At 46.1% G+C, this 12,636-nt stretch overlaps 2 protein-coding genes across 2 annotated transcripts in view; one reads left to right on the top strand and one right to left on the bottom strand.

Moving 5' to 3' along the window:
• LOC125944412 (solute carrier family 13 member 5-like) overlaps window positions 1-653 on the top strand; it is a 39,123-nt gene extending 38,470 nt beyond the window's left edge. The window contains exon 15 of the mRNA XM_049664868.1: window positions 148-653. Coding sequence (XP_049520825.1) covers window positions 148-288 — 141 coding nt within the window. The 3' untranslated portion in view covers window positions 289-653. The remainder of the gene's footprint in view (window positions 1-147) is intronic.
• A 3,976-nt stretch (window positions 654-4,629) lies between these two features.
• Window positions 4,630-12,634, bottom strand: LOC119446243 (thialysine N-epsilon-acetyltransferase-like). The gene is made up of 2 exons (XM_037710624.2): window positions 12,505-12,634; window positions 4,630-5,842 (listed from the first exon to the last, which is right to left on the bottom strand). Exon 2 carries the CDS (start codon window positions 5,823-5,825, stop codon window positions 5,286-5,288), a length of 540 nt encoding a protein of 179 aa, XP_037566552.1. The 5' UTR covers window positions 5,826-5,842; window positions 12,505-12,634; the 3' UTR covers window positions 4,630-5,285.
• Between the last annotated feature and the right edge of the window lie 2 nt (window positions 12,635-12,636).

Here is a 12,636-nt window from a genome sequence, read left to right as displayed (position 1 = left end):
GATGCCGAAAGAAATTATAGCAAGTGCATGGTATAACCGAAGAACTCTGGCGACGATTCGCATTGTTGGCATGCCTCACGAACGCACGGCGAGTTTTGACTGCGCTGTTTGTAACGCATCGCCACATTTGCCTCAAATAGTTCGCAGATCGTCCCGGGGCTGATGATCAAGGCCTTCATGGTGACCTCGGTGCTGCTGTCCGTCAACACCATAGGGGAATACGTCTTCAACTTCGACGACGTCGCCTACCCTGGCTTCACGGCCCACGTGAACTACTCTCATGTTTAGTGCAACCGTCAACGTTCGAAACTGTATAGGGAAATTACTGTACCTTTATATCACGTGTAATTGTTTTGTGTATTTGCGCATTCGTTGTACATATAATTCCGGCACACACACACAAAAAAAAAAAAAAAAACGAAAAGACGTCTGCCGCACCTCGATAACTGAATACACTGCGGCGAGCTGTCATGCAGAGGTGCCGATATATGGCTTATGAGAGTTGGTTCGGCGCACTTATGACGGCCGGCGCGCAACAATAAAACGGGAGACAGGGGAAGTAAATTTCAATTCGCTCATCACTTTTGCTGAAAGACATTCTTGAATGACAGTTACTATTCATTCCATTTGGCTTTTGCTGTCACCGTTTCAACTTGTCTTGCATATATCGGGGAAAACGTTGCCAGAAAAAAAAAAAAAGGTGTGTGTGTGTGTGTGTGGGGGGGGGGAGAAAGCGAAAAAGAAAACAGTTGCGTGTGTACTTCTTAATTGATCCAAAATGTGGCGTCGTAAATGTAAACACACACACGCACGCACACAAACACCCACGCACGCGCACACGCTGTTGTAATCAGGTCTCGGGTCACTCGCCTTGCACTGCCGGTGTGCCTAAAACATTGTGGCGGGCCTGCGCTATGCCGGCGGCGTTGCACTAAGCCCACAAAGGAAATCCACGCCGTCGTCACTCTCTGGCGCAGAGTTGCTTGTTGGTGAGCAGATAAGGTCGGAAGGTTGAAGGAAACGGGTTTATTACAGCGAAGCTGTCTATGGCTAGGCCATGGCGTCCGCGCAGAAAAAAATCAGCAACGGCTCGAACGTAGTCGTCGTCGTCCACAGCTGGCTCGTTGGATCCTCCCGGCGCAACCACGCGAACGCGCTCGTGCGTTCGTCGTCGTCGTCTTCCATAGCTGGCTCCGTTGTCACTCGCCATTCCAGCGTAGAATTTCACTTCTCTTCTGTCGTCGTAATGGGGAGGCCGCGTTTACGGGCGTATGAGCCATTGCTTAAGGGGGTATGAGCCATTCATTGTCTTACGTGACGGACAGATTTAATAATAGAGGTGATAGGCGAATGTGTGTGCTCGGCACGGTGACCAGCGATCAGGACAATAAATATGTTCGTACCTTTGTTCAAAATTTTGTGTCACCTCTGTGTCATAAGCTAAACTGCTACGCTGGTTATCCACCTTCACAGAGTGGAATATGGCTAATAATTTTTTTTACAGATTTACAATTTACAACTATATAGGAGCTACTCGTCTGACCACTTTACATGTCTGATCAATACATGTCCGAAGAGCACACACGTCAACCCACACACATATCGGCACGCAACACTTCACGAAATATATCCGCTTTTAAAACAGTGGTTTTAATAACAGAGCTCCGCGCTGTTCCCACGTAAGTCGTCGACGTTGGCCCCTTGTATCAATAAGCGGGCTCTCCGTGAAGGTCAGTTTGGAGCAAGTTCAGAAGCCTGGCCTTGACGGTCGTTACAGCTTCCACAGTATGCGACGTTTGCTGTCACCTCGAAGGAAGCTTCTCTGTTGACCCATCAGTAATCGACACCGGGCTCCGTCGTCGCCTATAGGCCAGCACTGGTCAAGCGGTCGCTTCGTGGGAAGCAACCAAAGAATGCTCATTGCCGTTTTGAGACGCAACGCACACAAACAATCGGCAGATCCACATATTTCCGTATAGCGGGCACAATTATAGTAAAGCACGCAGAAGTGCCACCGTCACGCATCTTGATCTTTTGTTCTATTGGCCATGTATTGACCATGTAACATGTAGTGTTAGGGTGGACGACACGAAGCTTTGGTCACAGCCTCCGAGGACATGTAAGCGCTTTCGGTGCTCATGCATTGCGCCTTGTCCAAACAACAGGAGCACTTTATGCAGTTCTTTTGCTAAAAGTGGCTAAAAATGTATTACAAGCTATCCAAACTTTCCGTTTATGAATAAGTCAGGATCAACTTGTTTTCCTCTTCGTTTTTTATTTGGCAATCATGGCAAGCGGCGGCTTGCCATGTTTCTGATCCCTTAAAGTTCCTCAGGTGCAGTCACTATCCGATTGTTTATCTGCCTAAGTGCTTGCGGGTGCGCTTAGTTGCGAGTGATTTGTTCTTGCTGCGCACAAGGCTAGGAACGTAGATGATCTGCTCGTAGCAAAGACGTATTATCGCTAGTAGCTCGCCTACTCTGTGGACTGTCACGAAACGTTACGCTTCGAGCATTCGTCTGCATGCAGTCGGTGCAGTCCCCGTCACCCATGCTTCGGCACATTGATTCAAGAGTGAGCCCAATCACTTATTCTTGATACGTGGGCGATATAGTGGGCGTAAGTTAGCGTGTGAGTTGGGGTGAATGTATGTCGATAAAGTGCGAGAAACTTACTATGCCAGGAAGCGGTGCTACTCTCTCTCTCACCGTGTAACGAGCGGTGCTCACTCTTGCCAACGTTCCGGTGTTGAAGCATGTTGAAGTCCTTTCTTTGGAAGTTAGCGATGCAACGCTGGTGGAAGAGTGGATTTTATCCCCGAGGAAAGCCGTGCATCGCGAAGGGTGGCCGGCAACACTGGAATTACCGTCCTTATCTAGCAGCGGTCCGTGTACTTTGCCACACAGATTCATTCCATTTCTTTATATGCAAGTCACAATTCGTGCACCCAACCACTGCGCAAGTCTTCCCTCTACTGTTCCACATATATTGCAGCAAGAATGGAGCACAGTGAGCCTCTTCGATTATCCGTCCCTGACAGTCGCGGACTGTCCGAGATGCTGCATACGCAACGCTCATTGGCTGAAAGAACCGCCTCGGACAGTCCGGGACTGTCAGGGACGGATAATCGAAGAAGCCCAGTGCATTAGCGAACACCCAGTTGCATTTCTGACAGCTTATCGCACAGAAGCACGGCAGAAGACGTAATGGTTTGGTATTCGTGCGCTTTCGCTGAATAAACCTCAACTTCTAGCCTGCTTTTGTGCAGTTCGTGTGCGCTGGTGCCCCAGCTAACGTTAGCCAAGGTGTTCAGCGCAATAAAAAAAAAAATATTAAATAAAAAAAGAACGGAAAAATGAAAACATTGACAAAGCATTGCACGATACGATACTAACACCTAAGTTGTGTAGTCGTCACACCACTGACGACCAAACATAGTAGGTCTTATAATTGTACTTTGTACGGTGTTCTTTAAGTCTTTATTTTCGTTAAACAGCTTGGCTAACGTTCGCTTGGGCACTCGGTATATATGTGTGTTTACGCGTATACCCTGTTATGATGTTACGAATAAAGTTTATTGTCCCTCTCTCTTTATTGTATGTGGCTTCATTTGGTTAGTACTGAAAAACGAGTCCCTCTGTTAGCCTTTGTCTTGTCACTCAGTCACGTAACAAAATTAAGTGCCTCGACTCGGTATCCATGATGCCTTCGATTTGCGTACGGGGGCTTATTGGGCAGTTGCCTGCTCTTAAGATTATGTGCAGACTATGTACTGCATGACGCGTGCGGTTTAGTGAATGTTCTACATCCGTCGCCATGGTTCCTAGTGGATCCGACTAACTCAAATACGTAAGAAAGTGGAACCCCCCTCTCGCAGCATCCCTTCTCAGTAGCGTTGCCGAAATGCAGCAGCCGACTGTGGGGAGGGTGCCACGTTTGAGCCGCATACACTCCATTTGAAAATAAGCGGACGCAGCTTTTTTTTTTTTTTTTTTAGACTATTGTGAATTTTTTGCCCAACTTATAAGGTTACTACCTGTCAAATCACTGGCGCTGCCACTGCGAACGATAGACGAGGCAAGCTCGCTTCCGCCCTAATCTAAATCGTGACACCAGCGCCGATCGCTCCACTAGCGGACAAATTAGAACATGGAGGGTCGCATCCCGTCTCGTCAGAGGGAGCCAACAGAGCCGACTGGACGGTCGACCCTTTACAGAGGCAAAGATCCTAGGTGCATGGCCTCACCCATCATTAACCTAGAAAGCTACGCGAGCTTTATTGACTTTCTTAAAAGCAAATGACTTGAGAACACGATGTACTCCGTGTCTCCTACTGAACTCGCCACTTCTGTCTTTGCCTTTTCCCCCTTTCAATACACCATTTACTTTCTCCCGTGTAGAGTATAGCCAACTGGACGCCCATTTAACCTCCCCGCCTTTCCTTGTTTTCTCTCTCTGCTTCTCCCTCGCAGTAAGTATCACTGCTCAGACGTTCAGGCCACAACTAAGGCGTTACAATTCAATATGCTCGGTAATTTTCAACATGAGAATAATCTCTTCGGAGGCACAGCATCTGGCGCGGGCAGCTGATTGCGTCAAAAATGAACGCAGTCGAAAAAAAAAGACAGGTACGTTCCATTTTATTTTATATCCTTCACGAATTCACCAACATAATTCACTCTATCGGACCCTACCTTCGGGCGAAGGCACACGCGACATGGCCTTCCATCTTCCTTCACTATACATATATGGACACGCGCACGCCACGGCTCTGCAGCTTGGAGTCTCAGTCTGTGTATAGTAGGGTCTTGAATCCGGCTGCGGTACAATTTCGAGGCAGGGTGCGGTCTTCAGGTACAAGCCTTGAGCGATTGGTATAAAGTAACATTTAGAGAAATATGGTCTTGAGGCGGCTACATCACGCAGTCTAATTATTGTATTGACTTACGCCCCGATGCCTTATTCAGGTACAGGTATTCTTCCCATGTCCAATACACTTTAGGGCGGTCTTCAGTTTGAAGGACCGTCTTCAGGCACGACGTGTTCTTCAGGTACAGGCTTTTAGTCTTGACACAATACTGATTACAGGAAACAATCTTTAGTTTGGCATGGCAGAGAGTTGACGAGGGACGCGTTATATTGCACAGCTTGAGGTTGCACTATTGCTATTGCACAGTTGAGGTCTTGAGGTTTGGTACAGCACTGTTCAAAGGAACAGCCTTGATTCTGCACACACGCAGCGTGGCCTTGAGTGCGGCTGCACTGCTGCTGTCCTGAGTGTACCATCACGCTTTTATTCCATCGGGGGCATCCCAGACGACCTTGAAATGCTGGAAACCGTATACAGGACCGAGATCCTTGGCGCCTCGCTTGGCGTAGAAATCCACGGCCTCCTTGTTCGTGCTGAGCACCTCGAGACGCAAGCCGTCGCAGCCCCGAAGCAGTCCGTGCTCGGCCACCGACTTCCACAGTGCGACGCCGACGCCCTTACAGCGGTACTCGGGACGCACGTAGATGTCCTCGATGTAGGCCAGCTTCTGCAACGTCACGGCGTCGAATATGACGAAGTAGATCACTTGGCCCATGAGGACTTCGCCGCCGTCCGGCGAAGGCGAGACGGCGAGGCTGACCCTGGCAAAAGGGCGCTCGCTGTCGAAGAGATCCCGCAGGATCCCGTCCAGCGTGATCATGGCCGGCGGAAGCTCTTGGAAGTCGTTCAGCTCGCGCATCATGGTCAGGACGCTCTCCGCGTCTTCTCGTCGCGCCGGTCGCACCTTAAACGACATGTTCGCTGCTGCTCGATCGCTTACGCTTGACTTCGCCATCGAACTGACTTGCGGAGCTGCGAAAAAAAAAAAAAAGGGGGGGGGGGGGGGAGGGGGAGAAAAGTCAGAACAGGCCAGTCGGCAAGACACCGGCCTAATACGGCAGGATACGGCGCTTTGAGTGTCCACATGCAGCTCTCCGTATGCGGCGCCCTTCAGGCGAACAAATTCCCACAACGACAAACAATAATCTGTTCCCGTTGAAAGGGGAAACTCGTCATCGACTCGACAGCAGCAGGAAGGTATACAACAACAACAACAACAACAACAACAACAACAACAACAACAACAACAACAAAATACAGTATGGGTTTCTCAGGAATAACGCTTGGCAGTTGAGAAAAATTCTTCCTTGTCCAAGGATCAAACCCGGAATCAACGCCCTTCCGGGGCGGTCATTCTGCCATTTGTGTTAACACTGAAGCTAGCTGCGCGATGCTGAGTTATTTGGTTTGGTTTAGTTAGACTAGGTTAACGTTTAGGTTTACGTTATGTTACGTTAAGCTTATGATAAGAAATAAGCAGGCAGACACAACCTACGGGGGACAATTGCAGCCCTCCTGAAGCAGAGTCATTCGGTATAGTCCTCGCTTGCGTCGACCTCTCTCCATCAAGACTTCAATAGGTGTCGTTTTCCCTTGTATTCGAACAGAAGCGAGCATTCGGCAATTTCGAGCATACAATTGTCGAATCAAATACTAATCGAACAGCAATGACTGTTCGATTCGTATTCGAATATTCGCCCTCCCCTACAAATTAAACTCACATGCAGTGCTTACACGCACTTTGCACACGTCCTTCGCCGTTGTCATTATTCGACGGTACTGAAGCATAGCCAGCACTGTAAGGTGTTAAACTGCATTTCTTGCCACCGGTCTGTTCAAGTGAGCTGTCATCTTGCTATTATTAACTCAATTATTTGAAATCGGGCAGACGATTTTAACGAGGAGAGAGAGATAGACGATGGATTCTGAAGAGGTTTGCCCGGCGGCATGCATAGCATGCTACTAGGATGAAAAATGAAATGATGTGCACAGTTTCCAACAAAGATACACAGCATACACAAAACACGACACTGGACTAAAGTGTCTCATTGAGACCAGTGTCTCTAAGGAAACACAAAAGTGCCTTCGTTGTGCGAGCTGCACAGACATGCAGCGCGAGTCCATGGGCCAAAGACGTGTCCTGGTTCAAAAGATGACAGTTGGTGAATGTTGAATGCGGACATTAAGGCTGTTTTTGTAGTGTATATAGCCTGCAAGCGCAGATTAGGTGGGGTATATATTCCTGCACTTGCCACACGCTGCGGGGCACAATGCACTAGATAGCCAAGCTGTCATACTCTATAGCTTTATTTTTAACCCATTAAGGACTTGTTTGTCTATTGTTGTTGTTATCCTGCGCTTCTAAAAAACTACCATCTCAACGACAGACATATTCGCAAAGTCAACAGTTGGGTGAGTTGATGACCAAACATCATGACGCATAAGGTAGCTCACGCAAACACAGCAAAAAGAATGAACGTAGCGGTTGTCCCGCACGTTTATCGTACTTCTTTGTGTAATGTTTCCGTGCGCTATATAATTTATACGTCAAGACGATAGACACATCCTGCCATATATCTGTATAAGGTAGCTCACAATGCCCACGTGCTGCTGAGTATACATTCGCTCACTTGGACACAATACAGAATCATCGTGATAACGTCTTCAAATCGAGTCAAGTCAGATTATTGCGCACTGCGTAATACGTTCTCAAAAATCTCATTTATCTGATATGGGAGTGATAGCAAGCGAGAAATAAAGAAAGCGAAAATTTCTGTGCACGTAAAACCAGCAGTTTGTTATTAGCAACCTCCCGAAGGATGTCTACAGTAACTTCTGTGTTTTTACTGAACAACTACAGTAACTAATTAACAAACCGTACAATAATTAATTTTATGGTGTCATTTTTTCTCGGTAAGGCGCCTTTTGTTTTTACTTTTTTTTCTATCTCAGAATTGTACACTTACATAGGCGAATGTTTGTATGCATGTTTACTCCTTGTTCATTTTCTGCACTTTGTCCACTTAAGGTGATGTAATAAGTCCCATGCTTCTTTTTCCTGTTTCATTTGTCAGTACAAAATTGCTACGATGTTAGACGACGCGATGAGTAGAGTTCAGCTCAGGCAAGCGTTGGGAAGACCATGCAGTCATGGGAACTCGCCAAACTTTCTTAAAATGTGGCGGCGCAGTCACTAGCAACTATATATGCTTAACTGGCAGTTAGACGTGACTAAATGCCACACATCAAAGGTACCGGCGGTTGTTTACACTGCCTCACATAACGAAACCGGGGGAAAAAATCTATAAATTCATGTTTTCATGAGTCAATTTTACTAGTAATGAGCGGGCTAGCGTACGTTTGCAGACTTATTAAGTGCGGCTCAGCTGCTATGATATATTATAAAATTACTTAAGAATTGGTGCTTAAGATTATGAAATTTTCAAGAATAATTTTCTTCATGACTTTTTTTCTTTATCTCGTTTCGAAATCGTTCTGTATTACTAAACTTTTCCCCTTTAAAACCCAATCTGCAAAAATGAATTAAGTGCACCGCTTTTGTGTTTTGGGGTTTAAAAAAATGCTCTATATAACTGCGCCCTAGACCAAAACTATACGGGTGACGACGTATGTAGAGTCACCGTCAAACTTAACGCGAACAAGGAATTCTTATAGCCGCTGAACTCTAACATCAAATGCTTTGTAATGCATGATTGTAATGCATGATTCAGCCGCAGAAGCAAAAATCGTAAATAAATAAACCAAGTATAGAGGCAGAAGTTTGGGTTGACCAAGAAGCTATTTCGAAATGCCCCAGAGGCATTGCGAACTATACGGATTCGCAACAAAACAAACATTCAGTATAGTTCTAATTAACAAAAAAATCACGAAGAATTACCTGAATGGCACGGGCGGGTATCACGTGAAGTGCGCGGTCACGAGAGCACAACGAACGGAAACACTTTTATTTTTTGCAGATGGCCTCGTGTATTCCCGTTTTTTTTTTTTTTTTCAGACGTTTTTTCCGTCTTCGTTCACTTTATTTTTTCTTGTACTTTTTTTTATCTTTCACCGGGAACATCTGGAGCATCATGCCATTGTTGGCGTATCTCGGCATTTTGACATTTATCTATCTCTTCTCTCTCTCTCTTTCTATTTACTTTTTGTTTCTTGTTCTCTTTTTTTCTTTCATCTTGAACATCTCGAGTGCAAAGCATATCAGGCGCATGACTGGGCTAACCACTCCAGTTATCATAGTGTCTGCCTATCTCTCCCATCGGCAACTGGCTTTGACGGAAGTGATACGGCTGAGACGACGCTCTAAAAGCAGATCGCGTGCATGATTCATCACTTGGAGAGGCCCAAACTAGCCCAAACCGCATGAGAGCGATCTTGTGCGCGACGGCGACGAGCGACAGCTTCAAGCGACGAAGCGGGCCGTCGCGCTAACAGATCGCTCGTTCTTGTCGCTCGATCGCTCGGTTCTGGAAATCTAGAATTTGTCGCTCTTCGCCCGGAAGTGCCACGAGCGACTAGCCAATAGTGCGACACCGGAACAGGATGTACATACATCAGTCGAGTACTACCGATTGTCGCACGGAACGAGCAAGCGACTTAATTTTGATACGTGCAAGGATAAGAACCTAGTGCAAGGCCTTTAGAAACATTTATGCTGCCCTTTAGAGTATAAAACAGATCAACTTAAATTAATAAAGCACGCGTCACGCCAGTTTCGGCGCGTACTTGCTGCCCTCATACCGGCAACACCGGGGCGACGTCGCTCAAAGTCGTCGCTCGCGTTCGGTACGCCTACATGCAAACGCTTGCTTTCAAATCCCACAAATATCTCGAATATACCTGCTTCTTACTTTTAATGCTGCTTCATTTATCGTTTTGTTTCACGGAAATTTGGGTTAACCAGGTTACCAGGGGCTCTGGAAGTGTACTTTGGGTGCGTGGGCAGGAGCCGGCGGCTCATTTCGCAAGCGCCCTTTTTTCTTTTCTTTTTTTTTTGTGTGTGTGTGTGTGTGAAACCAATTGTATCGTGCATACCCCTGTCCCCCATGGCCTACGCCAGCGAAGACGATGACGTGGAAAACTGCATGGCTTATACCATAGAAACATCTATTTAGTTAAGGAGGTCCTCGATGTAGCTAGCTGAGCGTGCTGCTTTTCCGCCCTAAGCCAGTTCGCTCCGCCACCAGCGGATATTCCCCTGAGCCTTAATTGGGTCACCATATCGACGGTCAGCTTAGCCTCGTGGACACCCGATCAACATACGAGCCTGTCAGCTAGTACTGGCCTTCGAGCATGCCGCAATTGATTACAAGGGTCCTCGAGATGTATCTGCAGGCTGATAACAAGAGCAGTACAATGAGCAAGAGCTACGAAAAGCAGCTGTGTTAACGCATGTGATGGAGCTGATATACTGGGGCGTTTCCATTTTATTGCACCAGCACTAAAGAGGAAAGTAAAAGGAAACGCAGGGAGGTTAACCAGGTTGCACCTGGTTTGCTAAACTACATTGGGAGAGAGGGAAGGGTGTAGGAAAGTGAAAAAGGAAAGTGAGAGGTAAATGAAGAACAAGTGATGCGCGCGCACACACACATAACAGCGTTCGCCGCGCATTCAGAGATGCTCGCAAAGCCCAGTCGTGCTTAAAAAGTGCAGCAAGGCTTTGATGGCTTTTTGTGCATACGACGATAGAGTCCATATGGTCTCAATATATGTTTTTTTTTTTTTTTTTCTGTGAACGTTCTGTCGTCTAGTCAGCTTAAAGTTGCACGCAAAGCGTCTTTCTTTATCAAAAGAAGGCACAAAAATTCTTTTGCTCAATCCTTGGTGAAAGCTATCGGGAGAGCATGAATATTTGCACATACCCGGCAAGTAACAAGATTGCTCCTATTCGTAAGCAATACTCTGCATTTTCAAATCCCACAAATATCTCGAACACACCTGCTTCTTGGTTTTAATGCTGCTTCATTTATCGTTTTGTTTCACGGAAATTTTGGTTTACCAGGAATAACAGAGTTCGAGTTTGGTAGATCACTTCTGTTAAGACGAACTTTCTTATAAGGCGAACACATTTTCGCGGCCCCTTCGTGTTCCGTCTTACCGGGAGAGCACGACGTAAACAAAAATAATACGTAATGAACTTCAGTAAAAATAATCTGTAATGCACACTGCCGCAATCTTGGAGACAATACCGCAGCAGCAGTGCTGATCACGTGACTCCCACTTAATGAACGGTTTCCATTTCGCAGTTGCAAATTGGGCCTAAAGTTTATGAGAAGCTAAACAGTGAATTATGTTAATTAGTAAACTTGACATTTTGACTTGTTGTGCAAGTAATGTTCCTAGATCTCTTACAGTAATCTATAGCCTTGCCATAAGTGGCGACACTGACGTGGTATTTGCCACCTATGAAAAGTTTCAAAAAACCTGTGGATTTAAAAAAGTGGCATAATAAATTAAAATTATTTTTTTGATAATCAAAGGCGAACTGCAAACATTCAACCTGTTATTTAATATTTTTACAGGTACCGAATGTAATGTTTGCAGTTCGCCATCGGTTATCTAAAAATTAATTTTAATTATATAACACCTACCTAAATTAAAAACCCCAGAATAATGAAAAAGAAGTTGAATTTAATGCTCGCAGTTCACCTTTGGTATTGGTTATCAAAAACTAATTTTAATTTAGTATTTACTGTGTGATTCTAAACTCATAAAGCGTAAGCTTCAACACAGACATTCGTTTTACTCGTTGTTCTGAGCTCTATGCAAATACTTTAGAAATTAGCAAGTGTTCATTCACCGCTTAACTCTACGATTTTCATTTACTTTTGATATCCTGTTTCTCGCAGCGCTCGCACCACGGCTGCCCCACAAGCAGTACGTGACTTCATGACGGCATACCTGCTACAAACACTGCGTACTCTTGCAAAACAAAAAAAAAAAAAAAAGGGGGGGGGGGGGGGACTATGGCGAACATTGTATCCTTTCAGCTATCATTCCTGTAATTCTATAACCACGTCACTCTGCTAGCCGCCGTACAAGTGTTAGCCACTGGAGCTGGACAGCTTCGGTGAGGCCGGCAGCAAATTTTATTACTTTCTTCTTATTGATTACAGTTTAATAATCAACCACGCATACATATGCGCCATCGATAAGGCATGATGCTGCAACCCACTCCCTGGCATTTATTTTCGTTATTTCAATAGCAACGAAACTAAACACGCGAATTCCTTGTTTTCTATAATGTTCTGAAATTTCCAAACTCTTCCAAGGGCTCAAGCGGCAGCAATGCACCACACCCACATATCACGCTCGCTCGGTCGAACCAATCAAACTGCGCGCGGTTTCGCCCACACTGGTTGCACCTGTGCGTTCACCCGCGAATGACCTGTCATATGCGCGCGCATTTGAGGTGACAACCTGAATGTGAGTGACGTCAAGAGCCGCATCAATTCAAAACGCACGATCTACCGTTTCTCAACTATTGCCGCTACGCAAACACGCTGTAGCACCCGTAAATTTTTGTCCACGTGGAACCAGCGATTCAAATGGGCCATAAGCGCCGCACGCTCGCTCTTAACGTTCTCTTCCCATCCCCCTACCGTCTCGGCACTCACCAGACGCTGTAAAAACTTGGTTGCAGGTACTGAAGTGTGCGCTCTTTTATCACTAAGCCTCCAGGGGCCAGGAAAGGAGGAAGTAAGCAGTTAAGCGTGCTGCCGTCACGAGTAGAGCCTCACAGCCAAAAC

Source organism: Dermacentor silvarum, chromosome 3, assembly GCF_013339745.2.
Source record: "Dermacentor silvarum isolate Dsil-2018 chromosome 3, BIME_Dsil_1.4, whole genome shotgun sequence".
NCBI lineage: Eukaryota > Metazoa > Arthropoda > Arachnida > Ixodida > Ixodidae > Dermacentor > Dermacentor silvarum.
This window is presented reverse-complemented; position numbering and strand designations above follow the sequence as displayed.